Raw genomic sequence first — 26,004 nt, forward strand, 5'->3', positions numbered from 1 at the left:
CAAACTGCTTCTTGAACCCTACCTGCACCTCACTACTTGGGTCAAAAGGTTTATCCTGACTTCCTCATTTTTTTCCCCCAATTAAGAGTCAATTTAGCGTGGCCAATCCACCTACCCTGCCCATCTTTGGGTTGTGGGGGTGAAAACCACGCAAACACGGGGCGAATGTGCAAACTCCACACGGACAGTGAGCCGGGGCCGGGATTGAACCCGTGTCCTGGGCGCGACTTCCTCGTTTTCAACCTATATCCCTGACCGCCAGCATACCGTCTACCCACATTTAACTTCATCAAGTGCCTCTTATCTTTAAAAACTGCCATCGGCACTTGGCTCTTTTGAGAGGTGAGCCCATTCGTTTAACCCTCAAAACACAATTTCGGGTACCCGGAAAACCCCGTTAGCTGTTGGGCAGGTTTGGATGAACAATGCACTGGGGGTGTACGTACACCACATGGACTGCAGCAGTTCAGGAAGGTGGCTCAACACCACCTTCTCAGGGGGGCAGTTAAGGATGGGCAACAAATGCTGGCCTAGCCAGCGACGCCCACATCCTGTGAACAGAGAAAATAAATCAATCTGCCTACCTTTTTGGAGCACACCCTAGTTCTTGTATCGCACCGGTACAAAACAGCTGCACTAATCTTAAAATAAGAGGCCGATAGTACATTTCTAACACAAATTGAATTTCTCCGAATTTTCTTTTTAGAATTTTGATTCATTTTCCACAGTGATCGCTCAAGCTTTTGTCGTCAAAATTAGCACCAATTCTCCACATCTCAAGCCCACTAGGTGGATCAAATGCCTGATATGGGACTAGAATGAAGAACAATTGGCCTTTCAATGGGTCGTCCTACACTCACTTCCAGGGGCGTGAAAGAAAATGTCAGTCAATTGTGGTACTGCGACCCCGAATTTGATGTTTCCCAATTTTGATCCTGCAGGAACACCGACGTCCACACCGTTGCTTCCCTGTTGAAGCTGTACCTGAGGGAGCTGCCAGAGCCCGTCATCCCATTCGCCAAGTATGAAGACTTCATCTCATGTGCACAACTATTGGCTAAGGATGAGGAGGAGGTAAGTCCGCCCAGTGTGCGTTTGCTCCGGAATGTATGAGGTCCACCTTGCCAGAATTCCCAGAAATTGGGCTGCCCCATGAGGTTTCTAGTGGGCCGGTTACACCCACTCATTTCTACCTTGACCGTCTTTTGGCTGAGAACGGACTCAAAACTGCCCAGTGGCATTTTGGTGTCAGGTCAAGCAGAGGGCATCAAAGCGGGCAGTGTGAGACAGGAGATCATTGGGTTTGAAGGTGTGTCAAGAAGCTCCTTAGTGTTCCTGCTTGTCATACGTTCATGAAGAGCCTGATCTTGGTTCACAATCGCTGACACCGGGGACATACACAGCGAGCCCGTCTGCCTTTGTTCAGAAAGCAGTAGAGAAGCTGACCGTACAAATTGTGTCCTCTTTCCCCTCATAACACCTTTTTACAATTACCAACCCATGTAGCCTAACCAGGTTTGACTTAATGTCACAGTTATTGGGTGGTGACTGGCGAATACCAGCATAGAATCCTCGAATCCGTACAGTGCAGAAGGAGGCTATTTAGCCATGGAGTCGGCACAGACTCTCTGAAAGAGCCCACTTCCGCCCCCCCCCCTCCCGCCCTATCCCCTAACCTCACCTAACCTGCACACCTTTGGACTGCGGGCGGAAACCGGAGCACCCGGAGGGAACCCACGCAGACAATGAGAAAATGCAAACTCCACACAGACAGTCGCCCGAGGTCGGAATTGAACCGGGATCCCTGGCGCTGTGAGGCAGCAGTGCTCACCACCGTGCCACCCGCAATACAGCAAGAATCTGGTGGGGGCACTTATTGCAGCAATGACGTCTCCCTTCCATTAGGGGAAAGATTATTTAATTGCTGTTTGGACAAAGAAATCAATCATTCGTTTCAATTGAAATTACCATAGACGTCAGTGTAAAAATTGTCCTTTGAAGCCTTGATAAAGTCCCTCCAAAGACAAGGACCAGCTTTTTATACTGAATAAAAAGATGAATGCCACGTTATGGGCAGTCACCATTTTGAAGTGTCATCTGCTTCCAATGCAAAGAGTGGGCGTCTGTTCAACTCCCAGACCCCGTTGCAAAATAGCCCGTATCGCCTGCTCGACCCCATTGGTCAAGTTGTAAGGTACCTGTAAGTAAAACATGTATTTTTGTGGAGAACAATTGAGGGTGGTGACTAGTACAAGTCTACCGCGTCATGGCTGGAAGGGAGGTCAAGCTAGATGTTGAGTATATGGAAAAATATGACTTTTGGGACCAGAAGACTGGGGTTCCCCACGTGTCGCGAATTATGGTATGTAGTACTGTTTCATCATCTCAATAACATGTTCCAGCAGTTGAAAGAACAGTACAGCACAGGAACAGGCCCTTCAGCCCCCCACTCCTGTACCAGACATGACACCACCCTTGGCCAAAACCCTCAGCATTTCCGTGTGCCGTATCCCTCTGTACGCATCCTTTCCATGAAAGGGTAAAGAGTTGTCCGCAAGTGTGTGCCATTTTCTTTTTTTTTAAAACATTTTATTAAGGCATTCATGATTTTATAATAACAGAGAGTACAAAAATAATTGTAAACATAATTCAGTGCATAACACCCCCCCCATATAGACTATGGTACCCAGGCAGTGTCCAGAGGGAAGGTGGATGGAGACTCTCTGGTGGCAGGGGCCTTGCTTCACTTTGGAGTCAATTTGGGCCTTTGCTCGCAGTAAGCAGCCTGAGATTGGCAGCAAGGTCAAGCAGTCTTGGTCACACGCTGATGCCCAGAATGTCAAGCGAGCCTGCCTACACTGCCAATCGCACCATGTCCCCAATTCAACATTTAATTGGAAGGATTGCTAAACCCCTTATCACTGTGGTGATGGCCTTTTAATCTGTTAGCTTTCATTTGCTTGAGCCGCGATTGCGCTGAAAATGTAAACAAATTTGAGAGCATCGCGACGGATTACAGGAGAGTACAGCAGTGGCAGTGTGCTTGTTGAACTACTGTGAGGGCAGCACGGTGGTGCAGTGGTTAGCACTGCTGCCTCACGCCGGTGAGGGCCCGGGTTGGATCCCAGCCCCAGGTCACTGTCCATGTGGAGTTTGCATATTCTCCCCGTGTCTACGTTGGTGTCACCCCACAACCCAAAAATGTGCAGGTTAGGTGGATTGGCCACGCTATATGGCGCCTCAATTAGAATTTGTTTTTTTAGAAGAACTACTGTCAGGGGAGTTCCAGATTGGTGGAGTTCTAAGAGTGCCTCAAGCCCTGGACAACCCTGAAACCTGTTGAATGGGATGAGATCTGTGCACCTATCACCAACTGCCTTTTTATAGCATCTAGTCCCGTTGAAACATTTCTGACGGGCCTTGCTTCTGTCAGTTTGTGAGGCAGATCATTCCAAAGATTCAACCCACTCCACAATGGCACGGTAGCACAGTTAGCACTGTTGCATCACAGCTCCAGGGTCCCAGGTTCGATTCCCGGCTTGGGTCAGCGTCTGTGAGGAGTCTGCACGTTCTATTCGTGTCTGCGTGGGTTTCCTCCGGGTGCTCCGGTTTCTTCCCAAATTCCAAAGATGTGCGGGTTAGGTGGATTGGCCTTGCGAAAATTGCCCCTAAGTGTCCAAACGTTTGGGTGGCGTTACTGGGCTACGGGGATAAGTTACAGATGTGGGCTTGGGTAGGGTGCTCTTTCCAAAGGTGGGCGAAGTCTCGATGGGCCGAATGGCCCCCTTTGGCACTGTAAATCCTATGATATGAGGGTAGAATTTCCCTGGACGTTCTCTTGCCTTGAACTCTGTGGAATTCAGAAACCGTGTCAACCGTTATTCACGCTGTGGGTCCAGGCTTTCAACACGTTGTGACAGGAGATCAGGGGAACCGCTGGCTATGGAGTAAAGGTGAAAGAGTGGGGTGGGGGGGGTGTGTCACTAATTGGCTAATTTTTTTCAAGAGTCAGGACAGGCTAAATGGGCCAAATGGCTTCCTTCTGTCCTGTAAGCATTGCATGAACTCAGGCAGAAATACTTCCTCTGCAATTTTAGAATCATAGAACACCTACAGTGCAGAAGGAGGCCATTCGGCCCATCGAGACTACACCGACCCTCTGAAAGAGGACCCTACAGAGGCCCAAACCCCTCGCTATCACCGTAACTCCACCTAGGGCCAATTTAACACAGCCAGTTCCCCTAACCTGCCCATCTTTGGACTGTGGGAGGAAACCAGAGCACCCGGAGGAAACCCACGCAGACACGGAGAGGACATGCAAACACAGACAGTCACCCGAGGTAGGAATTGAACCCGGGTCCCAGGCACTGTGAGGCAGTAGTGCTAACCACTCTGCCGCCGGTGCCGCCCGTGTTGCAGGACTTGATAGCGGGTTTCCAAATGAGTATTGACCAAGTTTGTTTTTTTAAATGGTCCAGTTCTTGGTGAAGTGTTAGTCTGTCTGGGTGTGAAAGGTCAGTTCACACTGCCCTGTCTCTTTGTGCCACTTCAGCTGAGCTCACATCCGAATTTGGAACACCTTTGGTTCACAAAACGATCGCCTCAGTTTTAACACTGGGCCAGTTATTTGAAAATGAAAAAATGAAAATCGTTTATTGTCACAAGTAGGCTTCAATGAAGTTACTGTGAAAAGCCAAATTTTTGGCGGGAGAGGGATGCTGAGGGTTGTAGGGGATACATTTTAATTATTCTTTTTTTTTTAAACGACCCACTTCGGACCCTGACCGGCTTGCCCCAATGAAATGAAAATTAAAATCGCTTATTGTCACGAGGAGGCTTCAATGAAGTTACTGTGAAAAGCCCCTAGTCGCCACATTCCGGCGCCTGTTCGGGGAGGCTGGTACGGGAATTGAACCGTGCTGCTGGCCTGCTTTGGTCTGCTTTCAAAGCCAGCGATTTAGCCCAGTGAGCTAAACCAGCCCAAGCAGCTGACCTGGGTGGGAAACTCTCTCCTGGGCCTGGCGTCCAGGCCAAATTCATCCCTCAATCAACAGCGGAAAAACATCGCTTGGCCATTAACATGTTGCCCGTTGTGGGAACTCGCGATGTGCAAATTGGCTGTCATGTCTCCTATCTTCCAACTGCTCTTCAAAAAGTACTTTTGTTATCAATAAAGAGCTTTGGCGACATCCAGAGGTTGTGAAAGGCGCTATATAAATGGAAATCTTTCTTCTGCCTAATCAGACCACCCACTAAAAATTGCAGTTGGGTCCCGTTGATCTCAGGACCTGTTTACAATGGGCCCCGACTGCTTTGCGCCGCCTGCTGAATTGAACTGGTTACAGTTGCCCACCTGGGTGGCTCTGGGGAAGGTAGCTGGTTTTAACTGGCCACCTCTCTGGTTTGCACTGGAGGTGGTCAGCTGAAAATTGCCCTGGGTGTGTTTTTTTTTTCTTCGCGTCATCTGCCAGAACTAAAATGCGAACTGACCATCTGGTCTTCTTTTTATTCAGGGCGTCCAGGAGCTGATCAAACAGGTCACCAATCTGCCTCAGGCCAATTACAATCTCCTCAAATATATCTGCAGGTGGGTTTTCTACCATGACTGGGCGGAACCAGTAGTCCGGTTCAGTGACACGATAAAGCCATCACTGATGTGTGTTCCTCGTCCCTTTGTGCCGCTCTACAATATTCCACACTGTTTTCCCTCTCCCGGGCCGAAACAGAATTGCAAAACATGTTTTGTGTGCGGCGATTGCCGCTAATACGAGAACTTGAAGTAAAATAGTGTTTTGGCAATGCCTGGTGCACCTATTTCCAAGGTACAAAGCCAAATACTTGCAGTTCCAGACACGGGCCCAGAGTCCCCAACTACTCCTCATTTGACAAGCTCTTCATTCCTCCTCGCCTGTCCAAGTCCTTCTGCAGCCCCTCCCCCGCTTCCTCAATAGTATCTCTCCCTCTGCATATCTTTGTATCATCTGCAAACTTAGCAACAATGTCCTCAGTCCATTCTTCCAGATTGTTAATGTATATCATGTTCAGCAAAAATATAAGGGGAGAGGGTGGCTTAGTGGTAAAGTCAGTAATCCAGAGGTCTATTTAATGCCCTGGGGGAACATGGGTTCGAAACCCACCACGGCAGCTGATGGACATCAAATTAAAATGAATCTGGAAATGAAAGCTAATCTGGGTGATAGCGATCATGCCATTTGTTGTAAAAACCCATCGGGTTCACTAATGTCCTTTAAGGAAGGAAATCAGCCATCCTTACCCGGTCTGGTGACGCCGGACCCACAGCAATGTGGTCGACGCTTAAGTGCCCTCTGAAACGGGTGAGCAAGTAGGGATGGTCGACAAATGCCCAGCCAGCGACACCCACATACCATGGTCGAATAAACGAAAAACAAAGAATTGGATCAGGAACCATACTTTGAGCTATGAGACTTCGATAATATTTTGCATTTGGAAGAAGGCAGGAGGGAATACCGCCACTCAAGTACACAAAGTACACCCCAACCAGTCAAAGCAGCTGATTCCATTGTTTGCACGCAGCAATGGTTAAAAACCCCAGTGAACCACAATTGTTTAATTGTGACGACGATGCAGAATTATCACAAGGTGTGCGTTTGTATGCATTCTCTAATTAATACACGTACACCTTTATGAGGTAGAAATAAAAACCCTTTTGGCAAAATGAAAACAGTGGGTTGATACTGCATTTTCACTGACCTGCTAACATTTGCCGTATTACTCATAGGTTCCTTGATGAAGTTCAGTCTTATTCAAGTGTTAATAAAATGAGTGTCCAGAATCTCGCAACGGTCTTTGGACCAAATATTTTGCGTCCAAAGCTGGAAGACCCAGTGACTATTATGGAAGGTATGGAAATTGACTTATTAATTGTCATATTGGGGAGGTAGTGGTAATTTCGCTGGACTAGTAACCCAGAGACCAAGGTTCATACTCTGGGGACCCGAGTTCCAATCCCACCATGGCAGATGGTGAATTGGAATTCAATAAAAATGTAATTGTCATATTATATTCATTGCGAATCCATACGCCAGGTAAGATCATATGGGATTGGAGTAGTTTATTCGCTTGGCTAGAAGACTGGCTAATGGATAGGAGGCAGAGAGTCGGGATAAATGGGTCTTTTTCTGGTTGGCAAGATGTAACCAGTGGGATGCACAGGGTTCGGTCCTCAGGGCCCCAACTATTTACAATGTATATTAATGACTTGAATAGAAGGCACGACAGACAAATTTGCAGATGACACTAAAGTAGGTGGGGATATAAGTTGCAATGAGAACACCACCTGGAGGTTCCCCTCCAAATCAATCACCATCCTGACTTGGAAATATGTCGCTGTTCCTGGCACTGTCGCTGGGTCAAAATCCTGGAACTCCCTCCCTAACAGCACAGTGGGTGTACCTACACCACATAGACTGCAGGTGGTTGAAGAAGTCAGCTCACCACCACCTTCTGAAGGGCAACTAGGGATGGGCAATGAATGCTGGCCTAGCCAGCGACGCCCACATCCCGTAAATGAATTTTTCAAAATAAGAAATTTACAAATGGATGTAGATCGTTGAGGTGAGTGGGCCAAAAGTTGACAGTTGGAGTTTAATGTAGATGAGTGCGAAGTTATCCAATTTGGTCGTTAAAATGGAATTGCAACTTATTATCTAAATGGAGAGAAACTTCCGAGTGATTCTGTGCAGAGGGATCTGGCTGTCCTCGTGCATGAATCTCAGAAACCTAATGTGCAGGTACAGCAGGTAATAAGGAAGGCAAATGGAATTTAGGCCTTTATGGCAAAATGGAATAGAGTATAAAAGTAGGGCAGTGTTGCTGTAACTGTACAAGGTTTAAGTGAGACCTCATCTGGAGTATTGTGTGCAGTTTGGTCCTTTATTTAAGGCGGGATGTGGTTGTTTTGGAAGAAGTTCAGAGGAGATTCACTGGATTGATTACAGAGATGAGGGGTTCGTCATATCAAGAGAGATTGGGCAGTTTAGGTCGATACAATCTCAAGTTCAGAAGAATAAGAGGAAATCTCATTGAGGTATAGAACAACAAGAGGTCATAGTTTTAGGATAAGGGGTAGCAGATTTAAAACAGAGATGAGGAGAAATTACTTCTCTCAAAGGGCCGTGAATCGATGGAATTCACTTCCCCCCCCCCCCCCCCCCCCCAGAGTGCAGTGGATGCTGGGACATTGAGTAAATTTAAGGAGATAGATTTAATTAGTAATGGGTGGAAGGGTTATGGAGAACGGGCAGGAAAGTGGAGTTGAGGCCAAGAGGAGATCAGCCATGATCTCATTGAATGGCGGAGGGGGTTTGAGGGGCTGAATGGCCTACTCCTGCTTCTGGCTCTTATGTTCTTGTCCTGCTAGCCAGAGAATGGAGAGTTCTGAACTTCCTTAACTTTAAGCATTCACCCTGCTTTACAACTGATGGTGCCAGAAACGCACAAAAACCTGGCAGCACGATGTGTGGGGCCCCATTGCTCCTCCTGGCATGTTCGATCCAGCCCAGTTCAGCCCCACAGCCAAAGTCTAGACCACCCAGCAGCCTGCTCTTGAAAACAGATCAAACCAAGGTCCAGTTGAATGGTGGAGTAGCCTCAAAGGGCTGAATGGGTATAATCCTATTCCTGTACCTTTATGCGACATGAATAGTGAACTTAATCACCAACCTCACAGTAGCGCACAACTGTCGCATTAATATCTTTCGCAATTGTGTAGATTTTCTTGAGGCGAACCGCTAGATTAGGCGAGTGTAGCATTGAGAGGTGACCAAAATGGGCACCATCCTATCAGATTTGTGATTTGTAATGGAGGCGTCCATTTTGAAGCATCGGCGACATGGCCAAAGCTTCGGGGTTACGTGGTCAAGGGTCTTGTGACATTTCCACATTTCCCTCCGCAGTATATTCGATCCCCTGTAAACAAAGAGCACGTGTGCCAATTACCTTTTGGCTGTTCCTGGACAGGACTGAGCTCCTCCTCCAACTCGTCATTCTCTGCTCACACTGTCACTGTTGCCGGGGTCAACTTGTCCACTGGCCGATGTGTTCCAGAGTCTGCCTGCTTGGAAGCTCCGTTACAAATCATGGCAGATCCGAAAGTCAAAAAAATTCTGACTCCTTATTGGTGTATAAAAGCGGACCAATCGAGATGCGGCTTTGCTAATTCACGAGGCCCAAGAGTTTTAATCTATTCAGTCACGTCTTTGTCCGCAGTGTCAAAATGCAACTCAGAAAAAAAACCTTACAGGCTGAGTGGGTTCGTCTTTTAAACGTGGCCCAAGAGCTTTGGCGAGGAGAGCACATTTGTTAAAATGCGCCCAGAATGTGCTGGGCGCTGTGCTGATTTGGCCAAGGTGGAGATGCACCATCTTATTCACAGATGCCCGAATGTGAAATCTGCCCTTAATTAGCATAGCCACGCAATGTCATCAACGGAAATCAATTGTCCGCTGGTACATGGCTAATCTGGCCTCGGGATAACTGAATTTTAATGAAAGATTTGTTCAAGTAATTACTGCAGCTGAACGCACAGGCCGATCAGTGGTTCCAGTTGAGCGCTGGTCACATCTTGTGTTCCGAGGGCAGGTCAATTGACTCATTTATGGCACCTGTCACATCAGTGTGTGACCTGAGCGATTTTGGGAAAAATGCAGCAAACTCATTGAACAAGCACAATTAGTAGAAATTTGCTTTACAGACAGGGAGAACAGGCTGCTTGGGGGGTAGGGATGAGTGAAGAGGCATTTGAAACATTTGAAAAAGGCTCATGGAGACATGGGTGTAAATGCTGACGAGTGCAGCTCACTTACACTTAAATTTTCTTCATCTTTTACGCTATTACATTCCATTCAGATTCCACTGTTATTGTGTAAAACAACAATGGCAGTGTGTTCTCTATAGCTAACGTCCTTCCCAGTGTCAACGTTCGAAACTCAGGTCCGTTTCAGGGACTTGTACTGGAATACTCTCCACTTGTTCGGATGAGTGCAGCTCCAACAACAATCAAGAAGCTCGACACCACCCAGGACAAGGCAACCCGCTTGATTGACACCCCAACCCCCATCTTAAACATTTACTCCCTCCGCCGCTGATGCACAGTAGCAGCCATGTGTACCATCTACAAGATGCACTGCGGCATTCACCAAGGTTCCTTTGACAGCACCTTCCAACCCCACAACCCCTTGCCCTCTCGAGGGACGAGGGCAGTCGATGCGTCGAAACACCATCACCTGCGAGCTGCTCTCTAACCCACTCACCATCCCAACTTGGAAATATATTGTCGTCACTTCACTCCCGCAGGGTCCAAATCATGGAACGCCCTCCCCAAACAGCACTGTGTGTGTACCAACACCACATGGACAATGGGGTTTCAAGAAGGTGCCTCACAACCACCTTCACAAGGGCAATAGGGATGGACGATAAATGCTGGCATAGCCAGCGACGCCCACATCCTGTGAACGAAAAATAAATCAGGATTCATTACCAATTTGGTGGGACACTGACTTCCATTCTGTGGGAGGGAAAATAAATGAATTGAAGTACAAGTCCTGCTCCTGAACATTGTGCCATGTCGGTTGAATTGGGGGCAGTTGGGTTGAGTGGCAATGCCAATGGTCAACAGCAGGTTGGCATTCATTGTCCAGGCTGGCAAAGAGTGGCAAGTCGGGTTAGTTCCTTAAGAGCTGGCAACACCGATGACGCCAAGCCTGGGTTTGCTTTGGGAAAGCAAGGTATGACATGAATTTCCATTCAAAAATTCTCCCTGGTTAAAGAAAGCTTGGCATATCCATTTGGATTGGGTCATGGAAATGGTGTTAATGTGTACTGTAAAGCTTTCTTCACTCCCTGTGGGGAAGTTTTGCTTGAAGATGGACGATGTTGCAATTCTCCAACCCTACTGTGCAGTATGGGGGTTCCCGCTTGTTTCAAAATTAACCTTTTTGAACAAAGTCTCAGGAACGTTTGCATTAGCTTTTGCAATGAAGGGCACTTGTGCATTCATAAATTGACCCGGCAAAACATATTTCATACCGATTATGTGCGGTCCAGATAAACCCTCTCCTTTTTTCTCCCCTCCACAAACAGGTACCTCCCTGGTGCAGCACTTAATGACCATGTTGATCAGTGAGCACGATAGACTTTTCCCCATCAGCCGCAGTGACATTCTGATCCCACAGACTGAAGTGACATCGGGGGGCAAGCGCTGTCTGGTGGAGTGGGTGTCTGAGGAAGAGTGCGTGGAAGCCAAGACGGACATTCAAGTGGGCAGCTTCTGCAACAGCGCGACCTCGCTCGACGTGAACGTCAGCACCCCTGTGACCATTTCCAAAAATGCACCTCAGGAGCAAACCGAGAAACAGGTTCCCATAAGCACCAGCCCAAGCAGGAGACTACAGACACTCCCTGGGTGGAAATATTCTTTTAAACAGACTGGAGGAAGGTCCGGCAATGCCAAACTAGGGGGCTCGAGTCTGGATATCCCACATTTAACAGCCAGCGGGAATTGGCTGATGAACGGTTTATCGTCACTCCGAGGGCATAGGAGGACTTCATCCGGGGACAGGGTCAAAGAAACGGGGTCGTCGCGCTTGTCCACCTATGACAATGTCCCGTCGTCAAGTCTTTCCTTGAGTGTTGGGGACAGGCAGAGTGTGATAAGCACTACGTGGTCCACCTCCTCCTGTGAGATATCCGTGGTCGACTCCAGTAGTTCCGCGCTCTGCCCTGAGAGCGACTCTTCGGTGCTCGACTGCACGAAAGTGGACTGGCCCGTGCAGGTCACCCAGCCGCAGGGCGAGACGCAGAGGTTCGAGACCGGCAATAGGATCGAGCAGTTTGACGTGTGCATCAGCAGCGTGAGCGGCAGCCAGAACAGTGACTTGGTTACGGCGCCGAATGACTCCGCCGCGTGTTCGCGAGCGCTTCAGAGTCTGGTCACCGAGCTCAAGTCCGAACTGACCAAACAAAGGGCAGAGTACGAAACCAGGATTAAAAGGTGATATAACAAGACACGCCCCTCTCGAGTTAAATGTATAACTGCTTTTCGAGAAACCAGGTTAGAGTTCAGCTGCAGAATAAGCCAAATCTGGTTAAAAATGTGGCTTTGCACTTAGTTTAATTCGGACGTATAAAATCGAAAGGTTTTCCAGGCTGATGGTAGTTTGGTCTAAAATATGCATGCATTCCGATGCTATACATTCAAAAACACATGTACTGTTACCACATAACATGTCCATCTGGTATGAATCCCAGTCCCTAATTGGAATCAGACTATGGAAGCGAACAAACTTTCTGACTGGTTCTCCCAATGACTACAACAGCTTTGTGTGGGTCAGTATAGCTTATATCACATGAATGGCGGGTGGGAGGGTTCACCTTTTTTTGAACTCTTGGCTAACTGCATGCTTTCTGGAGACGGGCTTTAAGCGATAATGTGCGCACTTAAAACTGTACCAGGGAAAATAGCCATGGGGGAAGGCCGCCCTGCCACCTGCGTTGGGTCTGCCTAACCTCCGATTTTCTTGAATGCACAGAGACCTCGGTATTGCTGTTTCAATCACTGCGCCAGATTTCTTCTCCAATAACGTGTGTTTTAAATTTTGAAAATCCTTCATAACATTGGCGATCATTTTAAATGAGCACAATATTCACCCAATCGAAACTCTGCTCTTCGTGAGGTGGGGCTGCGAGGATCGGACTGGGTTTTAAAAAAAATATAAATTTAGGGGGCAGCATGTACGGTAGCACGGTAGCATGGTGGTTAGCATCAATGCTTCACAGCTCCAGGGTCCCAGGTTCGATTCCCGGCTGGGTCACTGTCTGTGCGGAGTCTGCACGTCCTCCCCGTGTCTGCGTGGGTTTCCTCCGGGTGCTCCGGTTTCCTCCCACAGTCCAAAGATGTGCGGGTTAGGTGGATTGGCCATGCTAAATTGCCCGTAGTGTCCTAAAAAGTAAGGTTAAGGGGGGGGGGGTTATTGGGTTATGGGTATAGGGTGGATACGTGGGTTTGAGTAGGGTGATCATGGCTCGGCACAACATCAAGGGCCAAAGGGCCTGTTCTGTGCTGTACTGTTCTATGTTCTATGTGGCGCACTGGATAGCACTGGGTCTGCAGCGCTGAGGACCCGGGTTCGAATCCTGGCCCTGGGTCACTGACCGTGTGGAGTTTGCACATTCTCCCCATGTCTGCGTGGGTTTCACCCCCACAACCCAAAGATGTGCACGGGTAGGTGGATTGGCCACGCTAAATTGTCCCTTAATTGGAAAATTGGTTTTTTTTTTTAATTATAAATTTAGAGTACCCAGTTCTTTTTTTTTTTTTTTGCCCTTTTTTTCCCCCAATTAAGGGACAATTTATCGTGGCCAATCCACCTACCCTGCACATCTTTTTAGATTGTGGGGGTGAGACCTATGCAGACACGGGGAGGATGTGCTAACCACTGCACCACCGTGCCGCCTGGAGTGGGTTACCAGCAACAGATGTTATCAGGCATTTCTACTTTGCAACCACACCACGTTAAGTTGTCAAACATTCGGAACACAAAGTTCCAAGCTGTTCAATGATAGTAAACATAAGCAGCTGACTGACTGATCAGCTACAGTGCTCTGAATAATCTCCGAAGTAGCAGGATCTTCAAATGAGCATGGTTCTCGGAAGGACACACTGCTGCTGTTACGTTTTTGTGGACTCCAGCTGTCTGCAATGACATCTGCTTCCAGGGCAGCCTTGTTAAAGGCTGCCGAAATGTACCTTCCTTTTTGGCTTGTAGAGTGAGGGTGTGGTGATACTGTTAACTTTAGCATTGTAGCTAAGATGGTGCTACAGGCAGTCCTCGACTTTATGATGTTCGAGTTACAAAGAATGGAAGGTGACGGTGGTGCAGTGGTTAGCCCTGCTGCCTCACGGCACTGAGGACCCAGGCTCGATCCCGGCTCTGGGTCACTGTCCGTGTGGAGTTTGCACATTCGCCCCGTGGGTTTCGCCCCCAAAACTCAAAAGATAGACATAGAACATAGAACAGTACAGCACAGAACAGGCCTTTCGGCCCTCAATGTTGTGCCGAGCCATGATCACCCTACACAAACCCAAGTATCCACCCTATACCCGTAACCCAACAACCCCCCCTTAACCTTGTTTTTATTAGGACACTACGGGCAATTTAGCATGGCCAATCTACCTAACCCGCACATCTTTGGACTGTGGGAGGAAACCGGAGCACCCGGAGGAAACCCACGCACACAGGGGGAGGACGTGCAGACTCCACACAGACAGTGACCCAGCCGGGAATCGAACCTGGGACCCTGGAGCTGTGAAGCATTTATGCTAACCACCATGCTACCCTGCTGCCCCCAGATGTGCAGGGTAGGTGGATTGGCCATGCTAAATTGCCCCTTAATTGGAAAAAAACTCTAAATTTAAAAAAAGTGTTACAATGAACGCTATTTACAAGGTTTATAAAATGACATCCTGTTTCAACTTTGCAATAGAGATGTAGACTTTCCAACGCCACGTCAGAGAACCATTAGCCTTTTATTAATAATAATAATCTTCATTGTCACAAGTAGGCTTACACTAACACTGTGAAAAATTACTATGAAAAGCCCCTAGTCGCCACACTCCGGCGCCTGTTCGGGTACACAGAGGGAGAATTCAGAATGTCCAAATTACCTAACAAGCACGTCTTTCAGGACTTGTGGGAGGAAACCGGAGCACCCGTAGGAAACCCACGCAGACACGGGGAGAACTTGCAGACTCTGCACAGACAGTGACCCAAGGCGGGAACCGAACCTGGGACCCTGGCGCTGTGAAGCAACTGTGCTAACCACTGTGCTATTGTGCCGCCCCTGCTACCGTTACCATTTATTATATCCCTCATGTTCCCCCTTTCACAATCTCAGGAAGGGAAAATTACATATCAGATACAATACAGAGGTGTCTTTGAAAGTGTAGGCATTATTAGAGCATGGGAAATACACAATTGTCAAGCAGTAATACTGAAGCAAGGTCAAAAACGGTTTCACTATTTAGTGATAACGTATCACGCCTCAGTTCAGGAACCAATCCCTCATTTATTACATTGTTCCTGCAAAAACCGGTTCCGACCTCCGACATTTTGACTTACAACCCGGTTTCTGGGAACCAATTGAGTCATAATGAGAACGGCCTGTATACCAGCAGTGGCAGATTTGGAATAACTGCACCCCGGCTGTGGAAATTGTTTGATGTGATGCTTTGCTGCCCACCACATTAATTCAACGTGGGTGTCAGGTGAAATGGGGGGAGAGAAATGTACCAATGCTATTTGAGCCAAGTCATCCCATTTGCCTTCCCAATCACCTTCTGTACCTGCGCGCCAACCTCTTTGATTTACATACAAGGACACCCAGGTCCCTCTGTACCGCAGCATTTTGCAAGTTTCTTTCCAATTTCGTGATACTCTGTTTTCTATTCTTTCTGCCATTTTCCCAGGCTATACTCCATACGCCAAGCCTTTGCCCACTGACATCACCTGTCTATATCACTTTGCAAACCCCGTGTCCTCCTCCTCACTTGCTTTCTCACTTTTCTTTTAAAATCAGAAAATCTGGCTGTCCATTCATCCAAGTCAAATAGTTGATCTAATCAGTCAATCCTCTATCCACGCTAATATATCATCCCCAACACCAAGAGCTCTCATCTTGTAACCTTTAATATGGCACCTTATCAAATGCTTTTTTTGGAAATGCAAATATACTACATCTACTGGTTCTCCTTTATCCACCCTGCTTGTTACATTCGTAAAGGACTCTAACAAAATTGGCAACACTGTATCCGCTGCCAAGACAAGATGGCCGCAAATATTTTTTTTTTTTTTTTTTTTTTATAAATTTAGATTACCCAATTATTTTTTCCAATTAAGGGGCAATTTAGCGTGGCCAATCCACCTACTCTGCACATTTTTGGGTTGTGGGGGCGAAACCCACGCAGACACGGGGAGAATGTGCAAACTCCACACGGACAGTGACCCAGAGCCGGGATCGAACCTGGGACCTCAGCGCCGTGAGGCGGTTGTGCTAACCACTAGGCCACCGTGCTGCCCTTGATGGCCGCAAATATGACTACCGATACGCACCCGCGCCACTGCCCTGACCCGCGCAGGCGCAGAAATTCAATTATGTCACTTTGCTGTTCCCCAGCCTGCCAGAAAGCTTTTGATTGAAATTTAACTCCACTATATTATTTTTTAAAATATTTTTATTGAGATTTTTGCATTTTTTACAGAGTTTACAGAAAGACATCATCATGTATTTATATAGCAATAGCCCGCTTTCCCCACCCCCCCTCCCCACATCAGATGGCCCCACCCTCCCTCCATGGTTTAGTTTTACCCCCTGGCGTCTTGGTTTGTTCTGCTTTTTGACAGGGTTTTCCCTGTTTATTTGTGTCGGCCCCGGCAGACCCCGAGATCGTGCAACGGGCTCTGTTTGTTTGCCGGTTACAACGGACTTTTCCATCGGGGGGGGGGCTTCGCTCCCCTCCCCTCCCCATGGCGGGTTGGTTCCGTTCTGACCTGGAATCTTTTGTCCCTATTGTGGGGCCCCCCTCAGTATTCGCCCCCCCCCCCCCCTCCTCCCCCCCCCCCCCCCCCCCCCCCCCCCCCACCCTCCCCTAGCTCTATTGGCTATTTGCTTCAAACAGGTCTTGGAAAAAGTTGGCGAATGGCTCCCATGTCCTGTGGAAGCCCCCTGCTGGCCGTCGATTGGTGAATTTAATTTTCTTCAGGTGGAGAAATTCTGACGGGACGGCCAGCCAATCTGCAGCTTTGGGTAGCGCAGCTGATCGTCAGCCCAGCAGGATACTTCAGTGGGGCGATTAGTGAGGCAAAGGCAAGGGTGTCGCCCCCCCCCCTCCCCCCTTAAATAGTTTAGGCTAATCTGGTACCCGAAGGCAGCCACTTTCAGGCTTGGCTCCACCCTCACCCCCGCAACCTTGGACATTGCCTGAAAGAGGGCTGACCTGTGCCCGGCAAGTCTGGGGCAGGCCCAGAACATGTGGGCGCGGTTGGCTGGGCCTCCCTGGCACCTTTCACGTTTCTCCTCCACCTCTGGGAGGAATCTGTTCATTCGGGTTCTCGTTAGGTGTCCTCTATGCACCACTTCCAGTTGCATGAGGCGCACGAGGAGGTGGAGTTGGCCCTGTTCAGTGCTTCACTCCAGGGTCCCCATCCAATTTCAATCCCTAGTTCTTCCTCCCATTTTTCCCATGTCTCATCCAGCAGGGAGTGTGCCCTTTCCCGCAGTCGTTCCTACAGGGCCCCGCAGTTTCCCCCACCCAAATTGATGTCACAGCTCGTTCCTGTTGGGCAGTTATCGTTTTTCTGTCAGTTCCTCTAACGTCGGGAGTCTGCCATCTGCGTAGCGGTCCCCAACAGTCAGCGTCGCTGCCGTCCTGTCTCCATCTCTTAAAGGTGCCGCGAACCTGTGGTTGCCGCAGATGGGGGGCCATGGTGAATATTTTGATTAGGCCGAAGTGCTGACGCATTTGATTCCTGGTCTGGAGTGTGGCTACCACCACTGGGCTGTGGCTGCCTAGTGGTAGCATTGTAGGTATGTTCCTTTTTGGGGTACCTTGACTTCTACTCTTCCCCCCCCCCCCCTCCCCACTCCCCGTCCCCCAGTCACCACCCTGACTTAGAAAAATATCGCTGTTCCTTCAATGTCGCTGCGGCAACATCCTGGAACCCCCTCCCTAACTGCACGGTGCATGTACCTACACCTCAGGGACTGCAGCGGTTCAAGGCGGCAACTCACCACCACCTTCTGATGGGCAACTAGGGATGGGCAATAAACGTTGGCCGAACCAGCGACACCCACATCCCGTAAATGAATGAAATTTTAAATCGCTGTGGTCATTTTTTTCGATCGAGTGGGAAGAAGGTCTTTGGGATGTCGATCGGTATGAATCTGACTGGAAGAGGAAACTGGGCAGCACGTTCATCTTGATGGTCTACACCCTCCCCCCGTCATGGACCCACCTCCTCTGCAGGTGCTTATTTACATGCCAAGACTGGTCAGGTTCCACTTGTGGATCTGTGTCCAGTCGTGGTAATCTGGATTATCAGATAGCGGAATTTGCATTGGGCTCACGTGAATGGTAAACCCTCCAGCTCTGCCCCCCCCTCCCCCCCTTCCCCCCCCCCCCCCCCCCCCCCTCTCTGGTTCACCAGGAAGACTTCTCTCTTGCTCAAGTTGAGTTTATAGCCCGAGAAAGAATCCAAACTCTCTCAGGGGCTCCGTGATCCCTTCCATGCCCGTCTGCAACCTCACATCCATGTAGTGTGGAGTGTCGTCGGAGACTACGATCGCGGAATATTCCGCTCTCACTATCCCTGGAAGCACCAATTTCCCCACCACAAAGAAGTCGATGCAGAGGGTAACACGGTGGCGGAGTGGTTCGAACTGCTGCCTCACGGCGCCGGGGGTCCCAAGTTCACTGTCTGTGTAGAGTTTGCACATTCTCCTGTGATTGCATGGGTTTTGCCCCCACAACACAATGTTGTGGTAGATGGATTGGCCTCACTAAATTGCCCCTTAATTGAAAAAGACATTATTGGGTACTCTAAATTTTTTTTTAAAGCAGTCGATGTGGGTCTCGATCCTGTGTAACTGTGACACGAATGAGAACTCCATCTCTCCTGGGTGCATAAACCTCCATGGGTCCATTGCCCCCATCTGCTCCATAAATCTCCCCAGTTCTCGCCATGTTTGGTTCCCCCCCCCCTTTGAGGTTGAGTCCGTGAATCGGCGGGTCCCGTACAGGTTAACGTCCCCTCCCATGATTAGTCTGCGCGTGTCTATGTCGGGGATTTCTGGCATGGTCTCCTTTATAAATCCCGTGTTGTCCCAGTTGGCTGCGAACAGGTTCACCAGGACCACCGGTGCCCAGTCCAGGACACTACTGACCATGACACACTGTCCCGCTGGATCCGTACTCGGCCTCGTCACCAGTAAATGTCGTCCTCTTACTCAGCAGCATGGCTACCCCCCCTGGCTCTCGTCCCGTAGCAGGAATTGTACGTCATTCCCACCCAGCCCGTTCTTACCCCCAGTCAGTTCTTCTCCCTCAGGTGTGTCTCTTGGAGGAAGACTATGTCGGCTTTCATACTTTCAGGTGGGCGAAGACTCTGGATCTTTTCAATGGGCTAAGTCCCCTGAGGTTCCAGGTGACTATTCTGACGGGGGTATCTGCCCACACCCCCCCTTCCTGTGGGATTACCATACTTATCTTGTGGATGCGTTCCTGCACTCCGGGGTTTCCCGTTGCTAGGGGGCCACCCAACATGGCCGCAGTCACCATGAGGCTGGGCCCCTCCGCTCCCGGGTTTCCCTTTGTCCAGGAGCCACCCAACATGGCCGCCAACTCTGTGAACGCCCCTGCACTCTGGGGTTTCATTTTGTTTAGGGACTCTCCTGTTTGTGGTGCCAGCTTGTTCTGGCTGCCACATGTGGCCTGTTGTAGCCAGCCTAGAGCCCTACTCCCCCTTGTCCCTTTGTTCCCCCTGTGGTTTTGCTTCTCTCCCCTTCTGCTATCCCCCCCCTTCCCTACTGTTGCCCCCTCCTCTATTCTCCCCCTAGCCTCCCCCCCCCCTTTTGGTGGTGTACCCCTGTCGTGGCCGCCCCCTCATTCGTATCGCCTGGCACTAGCTTTCCTGTTAATGTGGTGGACTCCTCCTGGGGTCAGCCCGCTCCCCCTCCTATGCCCGCTGCTTTGAATACCCCTCTGTCTCCTCCTCACCCTCTCCTGCGCTCTGCTGCTCTCTAAAAGTGCCTATTTTCTTTTCCTTCGGAGGAGAGCCACCTTCAGTGCGACTGCTCAGTACATCCCCGTCCCTGGAAGTCCACCACTGTAATTATGACCCTTCACGAAGAAGGGATGGATTTGAGTTATTTATTGGATTTATTTAATGACGAGGCAGAGATTGTTAACAATGGGACATGGAGAAGCCCTGTGGACATGGAGTTATATTCGCATATCCCTCCCCATTCATTGACTGTGTTGATGCAGCACCTAATAGTCTGTGACTATTTGTTAGCCATGAATGGTTCATCCTTCTCATAGAGTCTTTCTTTCTCAATGGAATACGTCTTTGTTGAGCTTTATGAAATATATCTCCTTAAATATCTGTCACTGTTTATCTACCAGTTGTCTTTTTCCATCTATTTTACCCGTCTACGTAGCCAACTGTCTTACCATTATAATTTCCTTTTAAGTTTAAAACACTTGTTTCAAACCCAAGTTTCTCACCCTTAAACTGAATGTGGAATCAATACATGTTATGATCACTCTTCACTAGAGGATACTTTGCGATGAGGGTATGATTTGAAGGCTACTGAGTTCCTATTCAGAGGAAGTTGGAAACATTAGAAGTTAGAATACTTGACCGAATTAAAGGGAATTGGGCAAATTATGTCATCTGTACTAATTGTCTTATGGCAGCTGCTCCAGAGACTGTAATGTCATGAAAGGCAAGAGCAATTTCTTCCTGGCATCTGAAAAAAAGCAATCTCCATTTGTGCAAAACTTTGCTGGAATTGTTGCAATGTGAGATTTTGGAATTAAGGCATTTACCGGATCCGTGATGGCAGATGTTATTATGGGATGCTCTTGGTGCCCAGTCAAAAGCTCTGAATTTAGCAGAAATAACTGTGTCTGAGGCGTTGATGAAGAGCTAGACGGTGTGGGGGGAGGGTGGGAAACGTAAAACTGCAGAGCTCCAGGCCTGTTAAGACTGCAAGAAAATGGCCTGTACTTACTGAGATGAGGGTGACCCGGTAGCACAGTGGTTAGCATTGTTGCTTCAGAGCACCAGGGTCCCGGCCTGGGTCACTGCCTGCGGAGTCCGCACGTTCTCCCCGTGTGTGCGTGGGTTTCCTCCGGGTGCTCCGGTTTCCTCCCACAGGTCCCGAAAGACGTGCTTGTTAGGTGAATTGGACATTCTGAATTTTCCCTCCGTGTACCCAAACAGGCACCGGAATGTGGCGACTCGGGGATTTTCACAGTAACTCCAAAGATGTGCGGGTTAGGTGGATTGGCCATGATAAATTGCCCGTAGTGTCCTAATAAAAGTAAGGTTAAGGGGGGGTTGTTGGGTTACGGGTATAGGGTGGATACGTGGGTTTGAGTAGGGTGATCATGGCTCGGCACAACATTGAGGGCCGAAGGGCCTGTTCTGTGCTGTACTGTTCTATGTTCTATGTTCTATGTTCACTGCAGCGTTAATGTAGGCAATAATAAAGATTATTATTATTCATTGAAACTCTCGATGAGGCGAATGCTTTTTGATACTTTTTGAAACGAATTAGCAGTATCGCTATGCAAATCCGGAGTTTTGTCTTTGGAACGTTGGGAAATGAATGCAAAGGAGCATATTAGTGTACAGGAATAAGGAGGCCATTCTGCCTTTGCTGCCTCTTGGTCAAGGTGGTGATATGGCTGCTTGGGCCTCAATCCTCCAGAATTGGAAAGGGGAAATCCATTTCAGGTCCCCACAACTTAATTATCTAATAACCCTGTTCAAAGTACAAGTGGGTGGATATCTGGTGAAGATCATCAGGCTTGTGAGCCGTGTCTTGATGCCCCTCAGAATCCGGATTCATTTTTTTCTTTAAACAATAGGTTGCTTTTTGGGCAAGCTAGATTCTCCCTAATAAACTGTGCTTATTGTGTAGATTTGACCGAACAAAGCAAAGACTGTCTCTGCCTGAACATGTATCAGTTAGTTCTGTACACACTCGGGTCACTTTCCCAGTATGTGAAGTTCTTAATGCTTTATTTATCAGAGTGCAGGCAGCCAGCTGTCATCCTCCACCTCAACAAACATGGCTCGTCTCTGTGGGAACTGTGCACATTATCAGAGAGAGAAGGCCAAAGTCTCTCGGCTCTGCCAATTAAGCTTTAGGGGGGGGGCGACATGGTAGCGCAGTGGTTTGCACTGCTGCCTCACGGCGCTGAGGACCCAGGTTCGCTCCCGGCCCCGGGTCACTGGCTGTGTGGAGTTTGCACATTTTCCCCGTGTTTGCGTGGGTCTCACCCCCCACAACCCAAAGATGGGGGCTGGTTTAGCACAGGGCTAAATCGCTGACTTGTAAAGCAGACCCAGACAGGCCAGCAGCGCGGGTTCAATTCCCGTACCAGCCTCCCCGAACAGGCGCCGGAATGTGGCGACTAGGGGCTTTTCACAGTAACTTAATTTGCAGCCTACTTGTGACAATAAGCGATTTTCATTTCATTGTCATTTTCATTTCATGTGCAGGCTAGGTGGATTGGCTGTGCCAAATTGGCCTTTAATGGTGAAAGAAAAAAAGAACTGGGTACTCTAAATTAAAAAAAAACTCATTGCTTTTGCGTCCAACATTCATGAAGAAAAAAAGAGGCAGCTTCCTTTAATAGAAGTCTAACACCACCTTTATTGGTAGCTTGCTCTTTTCCCCCCTACCCTGCTTCAGCCTGGGGTGCAGGCCAATGGGTCATTTATTTTGGGTTCTCTGTCCTGACATCCTCATGGGAATGAATGGCAGTTCGCTCCATATGGAGTTAAACTAACACCATTGGGATACAAGAGAATAAATATCCTATGGAAGGTTTGTCTGTGAGTATCCCCATATATAGTGATGCCAAGACACCAGTCACTTCATTAGCAATGTAATGATCTTTGCAATTCAATATTTCCGGTGCATTTATTTTTTGTCGTACCTTTGAAGATCTGGCCTGCATTCCTCAGTTTTTTCTTTTGCTTGCTCAAGTTAATTTATTCACGAGTTGCTTTTAGATTTGGGAGTGTATAATTATCCTTCTTCCTCTATTTTTGTTTTATAGTTCTGACAGTCACTGAATGGCCTCCTTAAATGTTCTATGTTCCTATTTTTTTAAATTAAAATTTAGAGTACCCAATTATTTTTTTTTCCAATTAAGGGGCAATTTAGCATGGCCGACCCTGCACATCTTTGGGTTTTGGAGGTGAGACTCGCGCAGACACGGGGAGATGTTCTACTTTCCTATGATGATAATATGGGAGGCGGTGGTGTAGTGGTATCGTCACTGGGACCCAGAGTAATGCTTTGGGGGTTCCAGGTTCAAATCCCACCACTGCAGCTGGTGAAATTTGAATTCAATACAGACCCGGAATTAAAAGCTTGATGATAACCGTGAAACCATTCTCGATTGTCGTAAAAACCCATCTGGTTCTTTAATGTCCTTTAGGGAAGGAAATCTGCCCTCCTTACCTGGTCAGGCCTACATGTGACTCCAGACCCACAGCAATGCAGAGCTGGGCTGAGAAGTGGCAGATGGAGTTTAACCCTGACAAGTGTGAGGTTGTCCATTTTGGAAGGACAAATATGAATGCGGAATACAGGGTTAACGGTAGGGTTCTTGGCAATGTAGAGGAGCAGAGAGATCTTGGGGTCTATGTTCATAGATCGTTGAAAGTTGCCACTCAAGTGGATAGAGCTGTGAAGAAGCTGTGAAGATGGTGTGCTAGCGTTCATTAGCAGAGGGATTGAATTTAAGAGCCGTGAGGTGATGATGCAGCTGTACAAAACCTTGGTCAGGCCACATTTGGAGTACTGTGTACAGTTCTGGTCACCTCATTTTAGGAAGGATGTGGAAGCTTTGGAAAAGGTGCAAAGGAGATTTACCAGGATGTTGCCTGGAATGGAGAGTAGGTCATACGAGGAAAGGTTGAGGGTGCTAGGCCTTTTCTCATTAGAACGGAGAAGGCTGAGGGGCGACTTAATAGAGGTTTATAAGATGATCAGAGGAATAGATAGAGTAGACAGTCAGAGACTTTTTCCCCGGGTGGAACAAACCATTACAAGGGGACATAAATTTAAGGTAAATGGTGGAAGATATAGGGGGGATGTCAGAGGTAGGTTCTTTACCCAGAGAGTAGTGGGGGCATGGAATGCACTGCCTGTGGAAGTAGTTGAGTCGGAAACGTTAGGGACCTTCAAGCGGCTATTGGATAGGTACATGGATTAGGGTAGAATAATGGAGTGTAGATTAATTTCTTCTGAAGGGCAGCACGGTAGCATTGTGGATAGCACAATTGCTTCACAGCTCCAGGGTCCCAAGTTCGATTTCGACTTGGGTCACTGTCTGTGTGGAGTCTGCACATCCTCCCCGTGTGTGCGTGGGTTTCCTCCGGGTACTCCGGTTTCCTCCCACAGTCCAAAGATGTGCATGTTGGGTGGATTGGCCATGATAAATTGCCCTTAGTGTCCAAAATTCTATGATTAACCCAGGACAAAAGTTCAGCACAACATAGTGGGCCGAAGGGCCTGTTCTGGGCTGTATTTCTCTATACTCTATAATGTGGTTGACTCTTAACTGTCCCTCAAGGGCAATTAGGGATGGCAAATAAATGCTGGCACAGCCTGCGACGCCCACGTCCCAGGAAGGAATTAAAGAAAAAAATAGTTTCAGTTTTGGTTTGTAAATCTGTGAGGGGGGACAAAGGTTGTCCCCAATCAGACGGGCCAAGGAGGATTTTGAATCGAGGGCCTTCTGAAGGTTAGTAAAGTTCCAACCTGGATCCCAAAACCTAACCCTGGAACAGACAAGGAATGTTTACCTAATCAGACACTAAGTTTGATTGAGAAATCTAGTTCAAGGTACATCGCACTGGACACCAAAGTTGAAAAGAGTAGAAGAGAATGCATGAGAAGTCAGGGAATGGCTTTCATGTGACGAGTATGGATTTTAAAAGCTTGAAGCATATAGTTTTTTTAAGTTTTAAAAAATGAAGTACGGTATGAAGTTGGCCAAGAATCCAAAATTTATGAAGAGGAGTTGATAAGTTCAAAAAGTTTTAATAGTACGTAGAGGGAAATAGATGGGCGATGAAAGATTGTTGCAACTGCCATGGCAATTATGTAGGAGACACTGAGTCATTTGTTAGAAATTGCAGAGAGTACATACTTCCTGTGGTGTAAAACTTTGTTGCTCTTGATTCCTATGATTCCAATCACTTATATATCCTCCCTCCCTTCATCTAACCATTAATGGGCATTTCTTCACCCATCTTGTTCCCAACTCATTGGAATTCCTGACCAAAGCCTCTTCCCTAAAACTCACCAGCTCGATCAAAGGCTCAGGCATTCCTTCTAATCTGTCCTTTGGCTATTGAGGGACATTTTCCCTGTTAAATACACCTCATGAATACAAATTGTTTATGAGGGAAAGGGTTGACAAGGAAAGTCAGTCACATGTCAGCATCCAAATCGGGGCGAATATTGCAGTCCGATGCAAAACAGGTTTGAGGCTTTGCTTTGTGATCAAGGTGCATTGTGTTGGGCGGTTAGTGTTGTCGCTCCACAGAGGGGAGTGAAAGGGGAAATCAGATCCAATTGGTTTATTCCTATGAAAGACACAAGGCCCAAGATGGGCCATCGAAGAGATGGCGTAGCTGTGAAAATGTCAAAGGAACCTGACACATTTAAGAAATAGACAGTTTTTTAAAAAAACTTTTTTTTGTTTAAAATACAAGGGGAGGCCATTTGGTCCCTCCTGACTGTACTATCTCTCTACAAGGATAACCCAGCCTGGGCTACCCCCTTGCCTTTTCCCAGTAACCCTGAAAATCGTCTCTCTTGAGGAAATTACCCAATTCCCTTTTTGAAAGGCGCAGTTGAATCACGATGCTCTCGGGCGGTGAATTCCCGATCTTAACCGCCTGGCTGGGAAAAAACAAGTCATGTTGGGTTCTTTTGCCAATCACTGTAAATTGGCACCCTCAGATTCTCAACACTCCCACCAACGGGAATACCATTTTGGCAACAGATAAAACCTCAATTTAATTACAACACAAGGAACAGAGTTTTCAAAGATTACATCCTGTTTAAAGATAATACAGATTCACCAGTTCTTATAGAACATAGAACATTACAGCGCAGTACGGGCCCTTCGGCCCTCGATGTAGCGCCGACCTG

The 26,004-nt window shown here is 48.0% G+C and overlaps 1 protein-coding gene across 5 annotated transcripts in view; it reads left to right on the forward strand.

Moving 5' to 3' along the window:
• LOC119956135 (rho GTPase-activating protein 22-like) overlaps window positions 1–26,004 on the forward strand; it is a 325,941-nt gene that overhangs the window by 298,450 nt on the left and 1,487 nt on the right. For all 5 annotated transcript variants that reach the window (XM_038783034.1, XM_038783035.1, XM_038783037.1 and 2 more), the window contains 4 exons: window positions 942–1,074; window positions 5,514–5,587; window positions 6,761–6,882; window positions 11,122–12,031. In XM_038783034.1, the coding sequence (XP_038638962.1) occupies window positions 942–1,074; window positions 5,514–5,587; window positions 6,761–6,882; window positions 11,122–12,031 (1,239 nt within the window). The remainder of the gene's footprint in view (window positions 1–941; window positions 1,075–5,513; window positions 5,588–6,760; window positions 6,883–11,121; window positions 12,032–26,004) is intronic.

Source organism: Scyliorhinus canicula, chromosome 22 (assembly GCF_902713615.1).
Source record: "Scyliorhinus canicula chromosome 22, sScyCan1.1, whole genome shotgun sequence".
Lineage (NCBI taxonomy): Eukaryota > Metazoa > Chordata > Chondrichthyes > Carcharhiniformes > Scyliorhinidae > Scyliorhinus > Scyliorhinus canicula.